The 19,195-nt window shown below is 42.2% G+C and overlaps 1 protein-coding gene across 1 annotated transcript; it reads right to left on the bottom strand.

The window, feature by feature from the left end:
* Positions 1-2,963: 2,963 nt before the first annotated feature.
* Positions 2,964-17,397, bottom strand: Msmb (microseminoprotein beta). Its single transcript, XM_070020415.1, has 4 exons — positions 17,316-17,397; positions 10,695-10,800; positions 9,619-9,724; positions 2,964-3,209 (listed from the first exon to the last, which is right to left on the bottom strand). Exons 1-4 carry the CDS (start codon positions 17,316-17,318, stop codon positions 3,080-3,082), a joined length of 345 nt encoding a protein of 114 aa, XP_069876516.1. The 5' UTR covers positions 17,319-17,397; the 3' UTR covers positions 2,964-3,079.
* Positions 17,398-19,195: the final 1,798 nt, after the last annotated feature.

Below are 19,195 nucleotides of genomic sequence, written 5' to 3'. Positions count from 1 at the left end.
GGAGCAGCTGGGAGAAACCCTCCTGTGCTGCAGTATGGCAATATTAGCTCTGAATTAAAGACTTTCTCTCAAGTGATCTTACAGTCTTGCTGTCTTTGATGAGCTGGCAATTAAAATAGAAAATAAGTCTATTGGGCTGGCAAGGTGGCTAAGTGGTAGAGTGCTTGCCTTACATGCATGAGGCCCCGGGTTCGATTCTTCAGCACCACATAAGCAAAAAGAAAAAAAAAGCAGGAAGTGGCGCTGTGGCTCAAGTGATAAGAGTGCTAGCCTTGAGCTGAAGAGCTGAGGGACAGCACCCAGGCCCAGAGTTCAGGCCCCACAAACAGACCCCCCCACCAAAAAAAAAGAAAATAAGTCTATTATTTCATTCTAGACAGAACAGAAAGACCCCAAGTAGATAATTTGTAACAATTCCACCTAGACACAGAGCAAGCCAAATTCTTTTGTCAAATACATTTTTATTTTGTTGATACGTAGTTTAATTATACATATTAGCAGTGTACAGTGTTACTTTACAATATATAGGTACAATGTGTGATGATCACATTTGGATCATTGGCATGTCACCTCAAACATCATTTCTTTGTAGAAGAAATTGTGAAGTTTCTCTATTTGATATGTTGAACAGCCAATTAACTTGTCAACTATACTTGTCCTGATATGCTATAAAGCATGAGAATTTTATTTTCTTATTCAGCATCTACTACCCCATTATGAGAGTAGTCAAATACTTAGAAAGAGAACTATGGGTACAAGACTGGAAAAAGTGGTGTAGGGAGTCATCATTCAATAGGTATAATATGCCAGTTTGGGGTGATAGAAAGTTCTGGATTTGAATCACGGTAATGTTTGCACAATATAGATGTACTCAATGCCACTGAATGCACACTTACAAAATATTTTGTTACACATTTTATGTGATGTAAATTTTACCTCTTTTTTACTTCTTCCTTATTTCTTTCTGTAAAGTATATTAAATAGGTAGGTTTCATTAGGTAGCTGATGAAGAGAACACCACGCACTATTCAGGCAGGAGAAGAAGTTTATTTACTGAACTGCTGTCCCCTCCGTGCAGGGTGGAGAAGCTTGGCTGAAAAGGAAAAGGGGCGACCCACCCCTGGGCCAGGACTTATCTAGGCCAGGGGCAGGAAGAGGTGTGGCCTGGTGTGGGAAAGGTGTGGCCACACTGGATCCAGATGTGACCTCAGGGTCTGGGACCCTCCTAAGGTCAGATGGGAGGCATGTGACCAGAGGTAGCCCAGGATGTGACCTAGCAGGAGAGGGAGGTAACTGCTTCCAGGTCTGCAAGTTACCTAGGTAACAGATACTGGGCAGAAACTTAGCTAAGAGGTTGGGAAGTGTCCCTGTGCAGACCTTACACTTTCCTCCCTCCCTTCCTTTCCTCTTTTTTCCCCCTTACCTCCTCTTTCTTTTTTGGGGTGCTGGGATTAAATGCCTGTGCAAGCGAATGAACAAGCATGCTACCACTTAGCTATACCCTCAGTCCTTAGTGTTTTGAGACCGGGTCAACACAGGCTGGTCTCAAACTTGAAATACTCTTGTTTTACCCTCCTGAGTGTTTTGATTACAGGTGTACACCACTATGCCAAACTTGCAATATTTTTAAAGATTAAGCAAATAAATGTCAAGTCCAGATTCTAACCCCCATCACCTGACTCCAAAATATATTCTTGTGTGAACCATATCACAACACACTTTGAATCCTACCATGCTTTCTCTCCCTTTTTTCCTTTTCTGGTATAACATGATGCATGTGGATTTTTTTTTTTTTTGGTTGGTTGGTTTACCTATGACCAGATGATAAAATGGATCTCTTTTGTCTTGATTTGACTGAAGTCCCCCAAGCTAATGCCAACTGCTCCATTGCATTTTCCAGCAAAGGATAAGGTCATACAGGGCCCTGTGGGTCCCCTCCCAGCTGATTCCTACAAGCTCAAGGCAACATCAACAGAAGTAGGAGACACACATTCAGATGCAGCAACTGTGAGAACATTGGAGCCTGTGAATGGAAAAGGAGCTGTGGAGAAAAAGGAACAGAAGAGAGTTGTCCCAGAGGCCAGAAAAGCCCCAGAGGAAGCCAGCTTGATGACTTTCTCAGACAGGAACCAACACTAAGTGGTGCCCTTAAACCTTCCATCCTCCATTCCTTCTTCGAGCATGTTGTAGACTGAGGAATGAAAGTTCTTTGTATGTGAAAGTGACTGAACACTTCTTTATTACTGGAGGGGCCTACTGGATTGCTCAAGAGTTCCACATAGCATGTTTGAACAGACAGGGTTTAAGGGCAGGGGAAATAGAGCACTTCATCACTTACCTACCTGTTTATCCAATAGCTATACTTGTCTGTGGTATGTCATATACACAGTCCAGATCAGCCTGGCCTACACACTCAGATAAGTGTTGAGTGAATGCATATTATCCGTGTTACTGTTTGCAGTCACTCAATTTTCAGTGATCTGTGTGCAGTTATAGAAAGTTGATACTGAACTCATCTACCCAGTTCATTCCCCACTACAGACAGAGCCTTAAATTTTGAGTTCCTTGTCAGGGTGTATGAGATCCTGGGGGTATTTTTCAGGCTGTTCTGTAATCTACTCTAAACTCAAGCAAATGCAGTGGATCCTGGGGACTCAAGAAAAAGGATAGTTCTTGAAGAAGAGGAAGGAAAGGCAAACATGAATATATTACAAACTCTTCTTGAATACATAATTTTTTCACTGTTCATTAGAAAAGGAGGACATGGGCAGCAGAATGCTGACACCAGAAATGGAAGAAATGGCAGTGGTCCCTAGGAAAGGACATAGGATTATTTATTGGAGAGTTAGAAAAGTATTGTAACTTTTATCTATTTTTGTCTCCTTTAAATATTTGTATATTCTATAATGTGCATTAAATCAATGCAAAAAATAATTGGTAAATGTAAAGTATACACATATTCAAATGTTTGCTCAGAAGTTTTTACTATCAGGTAGTGCTACACAATCACAGAATATCAAGGCTGTTGAAAAATGGGCCTGGATTGGGCAGGCTGATGCTACTCATGGGATGTTGTTCTCTACAATACCCAGTTGTTGACATCACATGTCTTTCCTGGGTCATCTCGCTCCACCACGCTATACGTGCAGTTCTCCTTATAGAAGATAGTCTTGCAGTTGAGTCTGTCATAACCTGAAGGCACAGGAACTCTGTCATTGAAACAAAAACAAGACAAGTTAGAAGGGAAGGGTACCTAGCCACTCTGTCCTGCTGTCCAAGAAGCCCTGTGTAGAGAGCAGTCCACACACCAGCAGGCTGGGGTGCCCCTCACCAACCTAATAGCACCTCTTGGCAAGCAGCCTGAAAACATGGGCTCCAAGTACCTAGACCTGTCTGTACCATAGAGTGACACAAACCATTCCTACCATCCATCCTTCATTCCCATGCTCACAGCACGGAGGAAATGCTAACGGGGCCAGGGATTGGCCTGGGTTACTCTGGCACTGGGAACTTTTCTAGACAGGGCCTTCCCAGCTTTCCTGATCAAGAAATGATCACAATAATGTTGCTAGAAGTGGGAGGGCAAAAGTTGTCCCAGGCCTCACCCTTTAGAAGAGAAGCGAATTCAACCAACAGAGGCAAAGACACACCCTACATCAGGGCAAGAAGCCTAAGGAGAAGCTGGTGGAAGTGGAGAAATCCACCTATGCATTCAAGGAATTTTAGGGTTCATTTCCTCTTAATGCCCATCTGGGCATCAAGATGTAAATTGTCCTGGGTTTTAATTGTCCTGCCCAAGTGTACAGAAGAAGCCATCTTGGTGCCCTCTGACATCACTTTTTTTGAAAGAAAGATTTATTGGCCTATATTATAACAAAGGATATTTCAGTGCCCTTTCCAAAATTGTTCTAGACCAATGTCACTCTTCTGTCCTCTGTCTGGCTCCCAGCACACCTGGATTTTCAGCCCTTGTTGGGGCAGAAAAGGAAGATGGTGAGAAGTCTGTTATGGCCAATTAGGATACTGGGCACTAAAGCCAGAGGACTGGCATAGCACAGAATCATTGGCATAGTGTCCTGTAAATGCAAGCAAACTCTGGAACTTTGCCTTTGGCTCTTGGGATCTGCTTTACTTCTTTTTAAGACTAAGGGATGGTTAAGTAATACTTTGAACAGTTTTAATAGAACAGAATAGTATTACTGCAAGAATATTAAATGGAAATTAGAGTAAATTATTATAGTAAAAGATTTAACATCCACTATCTAGAAGAAGAAAGGGTATAGAAACAAAACAAAGAATTTAGAATAAAACATTAAAAGTCATCACTTTTAGGCAATGGTATTGTTAAATTTTCTTTCATATATGTCATAACTGACCAAAAGTAAAGGCTGCTGGGCACCTATGATTCATATCTATAAACCTAACTACTCAGGAAGCTGAAATATGAAGCTTGGGTAGAAGAGTTGATGAGACTTTTATTTCCAATTAGTCATCACAAAGCTATACGTGGAGCTATGGCTCGAGTGGTAGAGCATGAGCTTTGAGCAAAAAGCTGAGAAACAGTGCCTCAGCTTTGAATTGAAGCCCCAGTACTGGCAAAAACTAAAATTAAATAAATTAACTAAATAAAGGTAAATCAATCAATATATGAATAGATCAACAAACATGGCCTCAAAATCATATAGCATATTATTCCAGGAAAACAAGAAATAAAATACTTCCCTGTACAATGTGAATGAATCTCGAAAATGTGTTGAGTGAATGGACCAGCAGAAAAAGACAAATACTGTAATTTAATTTACAGGAAGTATCTGGAATAAGCAAATGCATAGTGCAGAAAGCAAGTTAAATGTTACCAGGTCAGAGAAGCATTGTGGAAAGTATTGCTTAAAGGATATGGAGTTTTAGTTTGGGGTCATAAAAAGATTTTAGGTATAGTAGTGATGGTCATATAACATTGCAAATGAACTGTGTCATGTTGTATAGTTTTAAATGCCTAAAATGAGAAATTTCATGTGATATATATTTACTCCAGAATAATTTAAAGTAATGGCTATTGAAGAGACAGCTATCCTTTTTCAAGTTTTGAGTAGAAAATACAATATCATACTTCACCCAGCTAAGTACAGGTAGAAGTTGGTGTAGCAAAGGACATATCTCTGGATGCATGTCTTGGTGTTATTAGGGCCTCAGGGCCTCACACTTGCTAAACTTAACACTCCATGACCGACACCACCAGTCTGTTGGAGTCTAGAAAATTTTAGGTCCAGGCTAGACTCACATTCTCCAGGTCTCAGCTTCCTGAGCCACTAGGATTATAGGTTCAGACCACAAGTGAGTGAATGCATATTTTAATAAAGTTGGATCTAGCCTTACAGAATAAACACATGAGACACTGAGAAGAAACACTTAGGCATCTAGTCATCAGGTTCCAGACGTGGAGGCCAGAAGACCTTGACCCTCTGGCTCACTCACTAAATGTAGGGCTTGGATCTGGGCAGTTCTGGCCCTGGGAAAACAGTAGGCCAGGATATCTCTGGTCTTCCCACACTCTGGATCTTCTTAGATCTTGTCATAGGCCTGAGTTCATGGGCTATCTAGAAATTTGGCCATATTTGTATCTCATAGAGAATGCAATGTGTCAAAAAAATTCTTCCAAAGAAAGCTTATTGCAAATACATACATACATACACATGCACACACACACACACACACACACACACACACACACACACACACACACACACACACACACACACACACACATTCTGCAGCCAAAAAGATATTCAACAGCAGAGCATATTGGTAGGAAGGGAGACAATTCCAGGAAGGGGTAGGTTCACAACAGTATGAAGAAATGGAGACATTTTTCCAAGGTGGAGCAACAGACAAATGACAAGGCAGAAGGAAAGGAATTTAAGTCTTGATTGTGTACCAGTCACTACTATAGATATAGTAGATATCATGATTTGTCTGGTTTCATGAGTTTATGTGCACACTCTCATTTCATTCTCATATGACCAGGTTATCCATCTTTTGCAGTGAGGCAAATCAGAGACATACTCAAGTATACATAGCTCATGTTCAAGGAGTAGAAATTCAAGCCAAGACTACTGTCACTCAGCACTGAGGCTCTTCTGGCTTCTCTGCCATGAGCACTCCTGGTTCTGCTCTACAGTAGGTCCAGGGAATCCCAGAAGAAGTCTTATTGACATGCTGTGAGGATGTGTCCTGAACCTAATGTGGATCCAAGTTACAGTGATAGTTGTTGCAGACTAAGTCAAACACCCAGAGACACAAAAAAATCAAGATTGACTTGTTCTAGGACAATGCAAAACCTAGGAGCTTGCTCCAGTCAGCCTGCCCAATAAGTCTCCTAAGCTGAAACCCTTCCTTCTCTATTTGCCCTGAGGCTTGCTCCACACTGTGGGCAGAACCCTGAACATTTGAACTTGATAGCCCTTGGCCCTCTGATGGGTCACGAGCTTGCTCCTCTGAGAAGCAAGTTTGGGAAATGCTACCTTACACAGTGATGCTGTCATCAAAAATACTCCTACTGGCCTGGGGGTGTAGCTCAGTGTCAGAGCACTTGCCAACTAGTGGGGACCCTACACCACAATTGCAACACAGACAAAACAAGAACAAAACCATTCATGTCCTGGAAAAACACTCAGACCAAGGTTAAGTGACAGAGAGACACCAGGTGAGTTTGGAGATGCTGGGAAAGATATGGCTGCTGTGGGTGTACTTCAGATGCTCTGTGTCCTACCTGCTCATGGACCCCTTCCTCCACTAGCAATCTGGCAGAAAATACCTACATAATCTTTGGGCCACTGTGAGGTCAACATTAGTTGCAAAAGGATCTGTAGGACAAGCACATTACTTGCCATTTAATGTACCTCCAAGCTCTTCCCTCTGTCCTTAGATCTTTTGTGTTCTCAAAAATCTCCAAGGTCTGGGCTGGGAAGGTGGCTCAGTGGTAGAACGCTTGCCTTGCATGCATGAGGCCCTGGGTTCGATTCCTCAGCACCACATAAGGAGAAAAAAAAGCCGGAAGTGGCGCTGTGGCTCAAGTGGTAGAGCGCTAGCCTTGAGCTGAAGAGCTGAGGGACAGTGCCCAGGCCCAGAGTTCAGGCCCCACGACCGGACCCCCCCCCCACAAAAAAATCTCCAAGGTCAAGGCCAGAGTGACCATTGGGCCCACTTCTAAAATAGCATTAAGGAATATCTAGATACATGTTTGAATATAGTTAATTAAGAGTGGGATGCTAACCACAACTTTCAAAATAAGGCAGGTCTTGTGGCTCATAAATAAGCATTAATAGGAGGACTACAGTCCAGGTAGTCCTGGGGGAAAGGTACAACCTTATTAAACAAATAGTGAAGCAGAAAAGACTGGAGGCACGGCTCAAGTAGTATAACATCTGCCTACCAGTTACAAGGCTCTTGAGTTCAAATCCCAGTACTACCAAGCATAAAAATGCATAAAACTCAGAAGCAGCCAAGTATCCATCAAGAGACAAACAGATAAGCCTAAAGTGGTACATTCATAGAATGGAATGTTAAAGTCCTGGAAAAGGAAGTAAATTTTGGTACATTGTACATATATAAATCTTAAGAACATTGTGCTTAGTGTAGGACTCTGGTCTCCAAAGGACAAATACTATTCGATTTCACTATGGGAGCTTCCTACAGTACTGCCATTCATAGAAATAGAATGAAAATGTCATTTGCCAGGGCCTGGGGGGAAAACGCTCTAGGAATGAGTGATGAGTATAGGTGTTGAGCTAAGCTTTGGGTGTCTTGTTTAGAAGACTAGTTTGATTTAATTTTTGATACAGAGTTTAGCTCAAACTCATGGTCCTCCATCCTCAGCCTCTTGAGTGCTGGGATTACAGGTGAATGCTGTTAAAATCTGCTGTTTTCTTTGTTTTTATTTTTTTCAGCTTTCTTGAGATGGAAGTCTCATATGTTGCCTAGCCTGGTCTTGAACCTGTAAGCTCAAATAACTCTCCTGCTCCCAGCTCCTGAGTAAGTGCACACACGTGCACACCATCCATCATACCACATCAGCTCCAGAGTATTAGCTTCACAAGATGGAAAGACCTGGAAGATGAGTGCAGGTGCTGGTTGTACAACGGAATGGACTTGATGCCAAAGAACTATTATATGTTTAGTGCTTATAATGAATTTTTTTGTCTGTCCTGGGGCCTGAACTCTGGGCCTAAGCCCTGTCCCTCAGCTCTTCAGCTCAAGGCTAGTACTCTACCACTTGAGCAACAGCGCCACTTCCGGCTTTTTCTGCTTATGTGGTGCTGAGGAATCGAACCCAGGGCCTTAAGCATGCAAGGCAAGCACTCTACCACTGAGCCACTTTCCCAGCCCCTATAATGAAAATTTTTGTGTCATGTCTGTTTTATCAGGAGAAAAAAAATATTACTAAAGCCCCACTTTCTCCCCTACCCTGGCCCCATAACATCAAAATGAACCCTAATGTGCACTCTGGACTCTGGATTATGACAATGAAGTGTCAGTATAGATTCACCCCCTGTAGAACATATGTTCTGTAGTGGAGATGTTGAGAATAGTATTATGGTCTGGGGTGATGAGAGAGATTTGGGGGAAATGTCTGTACCTCACTTGATTTTGTTATGAATCTAAAAGTATTCTAAAAAGGACTCTGTTAGGCCAGGTGCAGTGGCTTATGCCAGTAATCCCAACTACTCAGGAGGCAGAGAGTTGGTGGATCAGTTTTTAAGACCAGAAAGTAAAGAAAGTTAGTGACCCTTCCCCCCTGCATCAACCATCCCAAGAAACAAGCTGTGCATGGTGATTCAAACATGTCATACCAGGTATGCAGAAGACATAGGTTCCTGGCTTGAGGCAGTCCTAGGGACAAAAATTAAACCCTATCTAGAAGAAAAAGTAAAAGGAAGAAGGAATTGCTCAACTGGTAGAGAGAGACCCTGCCTTCCAATCTCAGTATTAAAAAAAAAAGTCACTTAGTGCTGATGGCTCACACCTGTATTCCTCACTATCCAGGAAGCTGAGATATGAGAATCACAGTTCAACGCCAGCCTCAGGCAAGAAAGTTCATGAGACTCTTACCTCCAATTAACCACCAAAAAGCTGAAAGTGCAGTTTTGGCTCAAGTGTTAGAGCACTAGAGCACTAGCCTTGAGCAAAAATAAATTCAGCACCCAGGCCTTGAGTTTAAGCTCCAGGATTGGAGCATACACACACACACACACACACACACACACACACACACACACACACACACACACACACACACACACTGAATCTTTTAATAAATAACATCCAGGCCTATATTTGGAAGATCTCTTCAGTCCAGGAGTTCAAGACCAGCCTAGACAATATAGTGAGAACACCACTTCCCTCTCCTTCCCCCCGTGCCTCCCTCCCCCCGCCCCTGCCAATCTCAAAACATAGCAAACAAGATAAATCCTCAAAAGAAGGAGTTTTGAAAGAGGGAGCGGGGGCACTACAGACATTTCCATGCCCTCTGAATACCACTGGCCACGCCCCCTGGACACCACTGGGGAAGGGAGGAGGAGAGTGGGGCCGTGGGGGGGCAGTGCACACGGGGAGACTTACTTATTGCAGCACTGAATTCCCTCTTCGTTGCAGGTGCACTCAAAACAGTTTTCAGTCTGCCAAGTCTTGTGAACTGGGTATTTGGCTCCATCAGTATCCTGGCATTCTGAAATGAGACTTAAGCTTCATGAAGAGTCCCCAAGTCATACAACATGAATTTGGGCTAGTTCCTACCTCAGATAAATAGGCAATTTTACAAGTATCTGAGCAAGTGCTTCTGTGGTCATCCAAACAGAATACAAAGCAGTCTATGACACTGATAAATTTTCTTAGATCATGCTTAAATCCTTGAGCTTGTACTTCAGAATACATATTTCAAGAACAAGTGGAACAAGGAGCCTGTGGCTCATAACTATAATTCTAGCAACTCAGGAGAGCTAACGATTAATATCTGAAGCTAACAAGACTCTTATCCCCAATTAACTACCAAAAGATGTGGCTCAAGTGGTATAGAGTACCAGCCTTAAGTGGAAAAAGCTAAGGAACAGTGTTCAAGTCCTGAGTTCAAGCCCCAGTACTGGCACATACACACACACACATATGGAAAGTCAATTAAGAAACTTTTCAATTAGGAACTTTAATTTTACCTTGTGCCAATACTGGGGCTTGAACTCAGAGCCTTATACCATTGCTCCTCACACTACAACTTGAACCTTGTCTCTAACTGAGGTTTTTTGTTTGTTTTTTTTTCTGTTAATCGGAGGTAGAGTGTCACCAATTTTTCTGCCTGGCCCAGCTTTAAACAGAAATTCTCAGATCTCAGGCTCCTGAGTAGCTAGTATTTTAGGCATGAGCCATCAATATGCTGCTTCAAGAGCTTTTAAATGTTCAGCTCCCACCCCAGAGAGCCTAATCTGGAAGATGAGGCCTCAGCACAGGAAAATTTAAAAAGCCCACCCTTTTGGCAATTCTCTGACCACTAGAATTTATATTCTTGCCTCACATCCTGGGCAAACTGACATCTCTCACATGCTCATCACCACATGAATTCAAGGGTAATGGGCCAGAAATTCAGTCTGCCAACAGGTTCTATTTTCCAGGCTGCCATAACATAATAAAGAAAAGGCAGGACTTACCATCAGTTAAACTCATACCAGGTTCGGTACCTGGTATGAAGTAGCATTGGGCATTGCATGAAGTCATAAAGGTGGCAAGGACCACAAAGCTGCCCAGGAGAGCTTTCTGTAAGGAAAGATCAGAGTGGAGAATGAGTGGATCCACGTATTTATTTTACTACTCCTCCTCCCCCCCTCCTCTCCCTCCTCCTCCCCTTCCTCCTCCTCCTCCTTTCCTCCTCCACCTCTTCCTCCTTTTCTTCTCCTCCTCCTCCTTCTTCTTCTTGGTGTGGGTACTGAGGCTTGAAGTTAAGGTTTGGGCACTGTCTCTGAGCTTTTTCATTCAAGGCTGGCACTGTACCACTTGAGTCCCAGCCCACTTCTGACTTTTTGGTGGTTAATTGGAGATAAAAGTCTCATGTACTTTCCTGCTTGGGCTGGTTTCAAACTGTGAGAAAGAGTATTCTTTTCTGTTAAACTGAAGTGTATTTGATACTGTGTATTGATATTTCATGAAATGTTTTGTTTTATTTACTGCAGTTGTAACTAGTATTTGTACTGCTTGTTACTAGCTAGCCATGTTAGGGGGATAAATCTTGTTTGGAGAAGTTAAAATAATAAACTGTAATTGCTAAGTAAAAAAAGAAAAAATAAAAAAAGCCACCTTTGACAAGAATTAAGAAATGGCTCACTTTCTACCCTTGGTAATCAATTGTACCTAGACCCTGAGCCTAACCCCTTCACAAGGAGGAGGGATGATTGGGATTGAGAAAAAAGCTTAGGAAACTGCCCTGCACAGGGTGTCTGCCTACCTCTGGGTAGAGTAATGGTGTTGCACCCCTTTCTGCAAAAGTAAATTGCCTTAATGAAATGCACTCTTGTGTGTCTATTCATTTCTGACACCAGAGAATTGTATGTTTCTAACCGAACCATGATTCCTAGATCTCAGCCTCTCCTGAGTAGCTAGGATTACAGGCATGAGTCACCCGGTGCCTGCCTCCAGATGTTATTCTTGACTGAGTGTCATGCAGTGAGCTCTAGCATGTAGTTCTGAGTATGGAGCTTCTACTCCCACCTAACCTAACCTGGAACAAGATCTAAAAAACTACACAGAAAGGTAAATATTCAGGAAGTGGCACTGTAGCTCAAGTGGTAGAGTGCTTGCCTTGAGCTGAAGAGCTCAGGGACAGCGCCCAGGCCCAGAGTTCAAACCCCACGACCGACCAAAAAAAAAAAAAAAAGGTAAATATTCAGCTGAAAATTACATAGTAATAGTGACAATATGCTATTATATTAAAGAGCAAGTCTGGGAAATCCTTGCAGATAAGGTGACTTTTTTGTTGTCTTACAGAATATGTGATCCTAGCTATTCAGGGGGGTGAGGTCAGAGGACCACTTCAGTGCAAGCCTGGGCAGAAAAGTCTGTAAGACTGTTATCTCCAAATGACCATCAAAAATAGAGCTGCTCTTCAAGTAGTAGAGCAAAAACACAAATATAAAAACAAAAAACAACTGAGGAACAGCACCTAGGCCTTGACTTCAGTCCCTGGCATTAGCACACACACACACACACACACACACACACACACACACACACATATGTGCATATGTGTCCATATGCATGCACACACACACACACAAAAGGGGGTGGGCTTGGAATGATAAGTTAGAACCAGGTTGAAACACAGTACATGAAACTAAGAACTTTACTTTGTACATAATCGGGGTATTATTATGAGTTTTATAATAGAGGTATTATTTTTATCTTTTAATTTTTATTCTCTTTTTTGAGAATCAACTCCAGAGTTTCACACATGTAAACTAGATAAGACCCTTGCCCTGATAAAGACGTCTTTGGAGGCCACATGAAATGTGTTGAAACTAGAAGGGCAAGGGAAAGTAGCAAGTTGCCCATGCTACCTTTTTGAGAAGAGCTACAAAACAGTTCTTTTTTTTTTTCTTTTGGTTGTTGGGCTTGAACTCTGGGCCTGGGCATTGTCCCTGAGCTCTTCAGCTCAAGGTGAGCACTCTACCACTTGAGCCACAGTGCCACTTCCACAATTCTTCTTTTTAAATTCTTTTTAAATCATATTTTTATTATCTTTAAGTAGTTGTACAAAGGAGTTGCCACTCACCAAATGGATTTGTGAATACAATGTATCTTGATTGATGTTACCCCTTTCATTCTACCCCAGAATCAATTCTTTCTTTCTTTTTTTTCCTTTTTTGTGCTGGTCCAGGAGCCTAGGTGCTATCTCTGAGCTTTTTCACTCAATGCTAATGCTGTACTGTTTGAACCACAGCTCTACTTCCAGCTATTTTGGTGTTTCATTGGAGATAAGAGTCTCACAGACTTTCTTGCCCAGGCTGACTTCGAACCTCGATCCTCAGATCTCAGCCTCCTGAATAGCTATGGTTATAGTCAGGAGCTTGGACAAAAAACAATTCATAATATGAAGCTTTCAGGAACTTTTTAACCAGCAGATGAGGGAAGTGAGTTATTTTGAAAGGTACATAAAAGTAATTATGAGCTGAGGGTACCTGAAATACTATGTAGCATTGACATAGGACAAAAAGACCTAGAGTAGAGGCACATGCCTGAGATCTCAGCACTCCAGACACAGAGGTGAGATCCTGGTGAACTGAAGGCAATGCTAGGCTGTATAGGAAGACTTTGTCCCAAAGGAATAAAAAAACCCAGAATAACAATAGATAACTAAAGGAAACCAAATAGAAAATAGTTATAAATATTTTTAAAAAGCTTATACCCAGGATGGCCTTGGCTGCCTTCCTCCTGCTTTTGCTAAAGTTATAAGCTTGAGCCATCTGGCTGCCTAATTTTCCTTATTTTTCAAACAGGCTCTCAACTTCTTGCCCATAATCCTCCTGATTTCTGTCTCCCACGTAGTTGGAATTATAGGTATAAAGTACCAATTCCAGCTTTTTATAGGTAAATTAGCATCTTATTTTAAACATAAAAGAAAAATAGACTTGATTAAAAGCTCTAAGAATAAAAATAAAATTTATACCTGATGCATGTAACTGTAACCCCTCTGTCTATCAACTCTACAATAACAATAAAAATAAATTTAGTATATAAAAAATGAAACTTAAAAGGTATCAGACATTTAGAATAATATCAGTATATGAAGAATTTCTATAAACCACCACAAAATGAAAAAGCGTCATAGCAGAAAAATGGCAAGAAAAATAAAGAAGCATTTCAAGACACAAATAGAAATAATGCATACACATTCAAAAGTTCAACTGGGAATCTGGTCTAGTGGTAGAGTGCTTGCCTACCACGCATGAAGCCCCAGGTTCGATTCTTCATTACCACATACACAGAAAAAGCCAAAAGTGGCCCTTTCGCTCAAGTGGTAGTTAGCCTTGAGCTGAAGAGCCCAGGGACAGCACCCAGGCCCAGAGTTCAATGAAAACAAAAGTTCAACTTGCTGGGGAGAATGCTGAAAGGATGACTTTGATCAAGACACATCGTATTAATTGTAAAACCGCCATTTTTGCTTCTGGTTCCTGCTTGCTTGCTTTGGTAAACATCAGCCCATATCATTAACAATATCGGTCATGATGACCTAGTCAAGATGTTTTGATTATGCTTTTGTGCCTCAAGGCTATGTTTTGCTTCTGTAACCTCGCTTGCTTCCCTTAGTAGCAAAGCCCTAAACCCACAGGTGGCACCACCACTGTCCTCCAATGCAAGACCGCCACCATGTGGTTCCACTATGGGCAGCCTATTGCAAGTTATTATGTATGATATTTACCATACAGAACAAATGAATTTAAAAGTCACATAAATAACCAATCAAAATGTGCCAAACCAGACTTGCATAGCCTGTCTTTTGTAACGCTATGTAACCTACCCCTATAAAAACCCATCCTGCCCTGAGCTCCGGGCCATTCTCCTACTTTCCTGATAGTAGGAAGTGGTTGCTGCGTGGCTGGAATAAAGTTCCTAGCTCCTTTAACTGAGTGTTTTGGAGTCTCTTTTGAATTTGGGATACGATATTAATAAACTGCTTTGTTGACTGAATTCTTTTGTACAACTACTTAAAGATAATAAAATGTATTTTTTTAAAAAAACACAATTTGCTGAACAACATAAAAGTAAGTAAAATGGAGAAGTAAATAAACAAAACATAGATCAAATTAGGGCTAAGGCATTCAAGTGGTAGAGTGTTTGCCTTGCTAGTACAAGGCTTTGAGTTCAAGCCCCAGCACTACTCCCAAAAAGTAGATAAAATAGAAATTTACTTAAATAAAAAATTCATTAATTATTACACTCAAGGGGAGATAGAGGTACATCTGGGTAGCAATAAACACAGAAATGCTTATGAAGAAACAATTTTGTGTGTGTGTGTGTGTGTGTGTGTGTGTGTGTGTGTGTGTGTGTGTGTGTGTGTGTATGTGCGCGCGCGCATGAGCGCACATGCACCAGTCCTGGGGCTTAAACTCAAGGCCTACATATTGTCACTGAGATTTTTTTTGCTAAAAGCTACCACTTGAGCCACAGCTCTATTTCTGTGGGGTTTTTTTTTGTGGTTCATTGGATATAAGAGTCAATGGACTTTCCTGTCTTGACTGGCTTCAAACCTCAATTCTCAGATCTAAGCCCTTCTGAGTAGCTAGCATGACAGGCCTGAGCCATAGGTGCTTGGCAAAAACTTTAGGGAGGAAAATTTGATAGTGTATATTAAACTTCATTATGGATTTACAAGAATGGCACAGAGATAAAGGAGATGGAGAAACACACCCTTTCCTCCTCACACAGGCAGGGATATTCACACAGTGGGAAAACTTTGAAAAACATAAGATGCACAAGTATGAACAGAGTTGATGGGGGCATGATGTCTCCACAAAATTTCTGGAAAGCTGACATGAGAGAGACAGAGAAGAGATGTCAGCAAATGAAATGAAGCAGCTCCCAAGCCAGAGTCATGTGAATGCCGTAATGCAGACACACTCAAAAACCGAGGGCAGGAAGGGTGTGTGCCAAGCTTTAAGATTTCTTGAGTGTGTATTATGACACCTTTCTTCCTTGGGCTTTGCCTTCTATTTTCTTTTTCTTTTTTTTTTTTTTACAGTAACAAAGAAATCCACTGGAACAATGGATAAAGTAAAATCTTTAAAGCAACACAGGGTGTTGCTACATGGTCTAGAAGGGCCTTAAACTTCAAATCTAGAAGGGCCTTAAACTTCAAATCCTCCTGCCTGAGCCTCAGGACACTGGCACACTCAGTCTGAACTCTTAGGAAAAAGTCACACAGAGCCCTCACCAGAACAGAATTGCTCTTCCTCTTCGCGTTTCATTCTTGTACATAATCTTCAACTCAAAGACTAGTGGAAATATAACCTTCTTTTCCTCAGGGTTGTTGACTTTTGGATCCCTCAAACAAAGAGAGGGCTCTGGGGAGCTAGGGATAGTGCAGAAGTCTTAAAGGTCTGGTTTCACTGAGTCACAGAACATGGACTCATAGGAAATGAGCCAGGGTGACCGCCCAGAGCGCTGAGCTATGCTGAGCCACTCCACCTCCCATGGCTCTCAGGCATAAATGCAACAGGGATGGTGGTTAAACATGGTGTCAAGAATTGTTTTTGAGATCATTTACTTGACTCTTACAAATAGCCTGCCACTGGCTATTTGCCACTGCCACTGTTGCTACCAATCCATCTATCTGCCTGTCTGTTTGACTCTCATGTTCTGAACCTCAGGGGTCTTTTTCCTGCAAAAAAGACAGGTTCCCTTTTTACAGTGGAAGCATATGTGTGTACATGAGAATTCCCTAATAAGCAACATAAAGTTTCCAGACCAGACTCATCTTTTACCATATGATGTCAGCCCAGTCTTGCCATAAACTCCATATCCTCTTGTCTCAGTCTCTCAAGTGCTGGTGTACAGAAATGCGCCTCCATGCCCAGCACAAGATTCTTTTTTAATCCAACAAGACATTGCAGAAAGAGCCAAGGTCATGAACCAACTCATGAACATGAAACTCATATGGCCAGATTGTAAAACTCCTGTTGCTCACATGTCCCTGGGAACTGGTATTGGTCTTGTCAAAGTTCTGGAGTGATTCTGCTATATAGTCAAGTCACAGACAGACAGACAGACAGGGGGAGATCCAGAGAGGGAGAGACAGAGACAGACACACCCACACAGACTGATACTGAAATCTCTATTCCAGAGAGTAAAACAGACAGACACACAGAGAAACACCTGCTCTCCCATCAGAGCACCCCAGGACTATGGTGAGACCTCAGTGGCAGCTTCTTTCTCTTCTCAAGTTCAATTTCCTTGGCTGTAATATGATGCACTGATTGGAACTCTAATATTATACTTAGTTTCACAAGTCACTCACATAGTACCCCAATTTTAGAGATAAATCATAATTCACCACATCCCAGAATTATTGGAATAACAACTAGATCTTAGGGAATATGGTACTAAGTTCATTATAGGTTTCCCCCCAAGCTCCTAGATTTTCATACTTTACCCATTGGAGTTGAGATTAATATACTGAAGAATCAAAGCCCAAGTCACATGTGCTATCAAATGCTATCTAGTATAAAGGCACATCGCAGGATATTAAATGACAGCTTTCATGTCAGAAGCAAGTTACCTACCATGGTGATGAGCAGGACCCCTTACAGCAGGTGCACTCAAGGAAAACTTGAGGCAAACCCCATGACCAGGTTGCACATTTATACAAGCCAGGGTAACCACACCTACAACACCCTTAGAAAGATAAGGTCCCAAGAACACATTGGGTATTTACAGAAGGCTGATTACCAACAGGAACTTGTGAGCTTGTATGATTTATGAGTTATTCACATATCAGGTAACAACCCAATTGTGTGTTTACCCTGTTTCTACCCCTGGTATGCATTTGCCACTGACCTGAAAGCTCACAGGAAGAAGAATTCTCCCTCTGTTGGGTGGATTGCTAGGCAAAGGCCTTCCTTGTTCCTGATCTCATGCACCAAGAAACAGGTTCAGCAGCACCAGTTGAGACAGCCAGCTGCTGGAGCTGGGTTTCCTAATGTCCTGAGAAAAGCCCAGTGGGTTGGCCCAGAACACACTGCCCTTAGGGTCTGGGGCCCTAAGGTCAGGTTTGGGGACTGGATTGAATAGGGAAAATGGATATGGGAAACAAGAGCAAGGAACTCAGAAATAAACATTGTAAACTTAGCTTACTTGATGAGTAGTACTCAGGTACCGTATTCTTTTATTAAGCTTTATGCTCCTCATAAACAATAGCAGATAGTAGAGCAATGCCCCTGTAAGGCATTAACTGCCCTGGGGACAAATAAATGGTATTCCTGTACTTGAACTTCACAAGGAACCACACATAGAAATACAAACAGCCCTGGTAATATTCCTATAGAAAACTGGAAGTGGCGCTGTGGCTCAAGTGCTAGAGTGCTAGCTGAGAGACACTACCCAGGCCCAGAGTTCAAGCCCCACTAACAACAACAACAACAAAAACCTCTGGCCCTCATTCAGAAACATCACTTTCAAAGAATTCTCCATGGTGAGAATTCGCTTTGGTAGCAGCTGGGACTTGCCCTGTAGCCTCCTGCCTTTTAGGCACAGATGTGCGCCTTGGGCTCCACACAGACGATCCAAGGGAACCAGCATAGACCTCCGGGCTGTGTGGTTTTAGCTCTTTAGCACTTTCTCATCTCCACCATCCAGTGTCACCATGTGAAGGGCGGAGACTCTGACCAGTGGCAAAGTGGTCTTTCTTGAGTCACATGGACGAAGAATTCCAGTGGCAATCCAAGTCTGTATTTTTAGCCTTTCACAAAGTCTAAGATCTGTCTGACATCCTTTAAAAAATTTACCCTTTTTTGAGGGGCTCAAGCGAGCTAGAACAATTCTATGACTGTAAGTAGCCATCTTGGGGCTGACATCTGACCTAATTCTACTTTCCCAATGATCAGTGCAAGGTCTGGCATGGAGTAGTTGCACAGCATCTGGTTTTTGTGGTTTTGTTTTACTTTGCTTTGTGGTGCTAGGAATTGAACCCAGGGTTTTACATGTGCTAGACAAGCACCTTCCACTGAGCCCCATCACAGGCTGCACTTGATTTGGGGGCATGTATCACAGGACGCACATCAAGCTCTGTGTCCAGCTTTCTTCTCAGAGCTCTATCCTAGCTACACATGGGCAGCCTAGGCACATCCCTGATGTTTCTTTGTGGATCCACCCAGCTTTCTTATCTTCCTGTATATCTTCTCTCCAGTGCTGCCACTCAGCAGTACTTCCTGAACAGACTTACATCTCACCTGGCGCCTGCTCTGCTCTGACCTGTTTCTTATCTCTTGCCTTTTGCCAGGGCTCTGAGAACCATCTCACTTGGCAGTTCCCTGTTGAGTTTCCCATCTTCTGCCCACTCTTGACTAAAATGTCAGCTGTTTCATTCATGGTTCCGTTCTTGGCATTCAGGAAAGTTCCTGGCCCATAGTCTTGGACCACATCATAGTATTTTTGGTTTTGGGGG

Source organism: Dipodomys merriami, unplaced genomic scaffold (assembly GCF_024711535.1).
Source record: "Dipodomys merriami isolate MVZ:Mamm:240054 unplaced genomic scaffold, mDipMer1.0.p SCAF_14, whole genome shotgun sequence".
Classification (NCBI taxonomy): Eukaryota; Metazoa; Chordata; class Mammalia; order Rodentia; family Heteromyidae; genus Dipodomys; species Dipodomys merriami.
This window is presented reverse-complemented; position numbering and strand designations above follow the sequence as displayed.

What these genes read in the sequence shown, in the direction of transcription:
- Msmb (XM_070020415.1), bottom strand. An exon ending in TGGTATGAGTTTAACTGATG is followed by an intron (nt 9,725 to 10,694) that starts GTAAGTCCTGCC and finishes GTCTCATTTCAG; the next exon opens with AATGCCAGGATACTGATGGA. An exon ending in GGAATTCAGTGCTGCAATAA is followed by an intron (nt 3,210 to 9,618) that starts GTAAGTCTCCCC and finishes TTTCAATGACAG; the next exon opens with AGTTCCTGTGCCTTCAGGTT.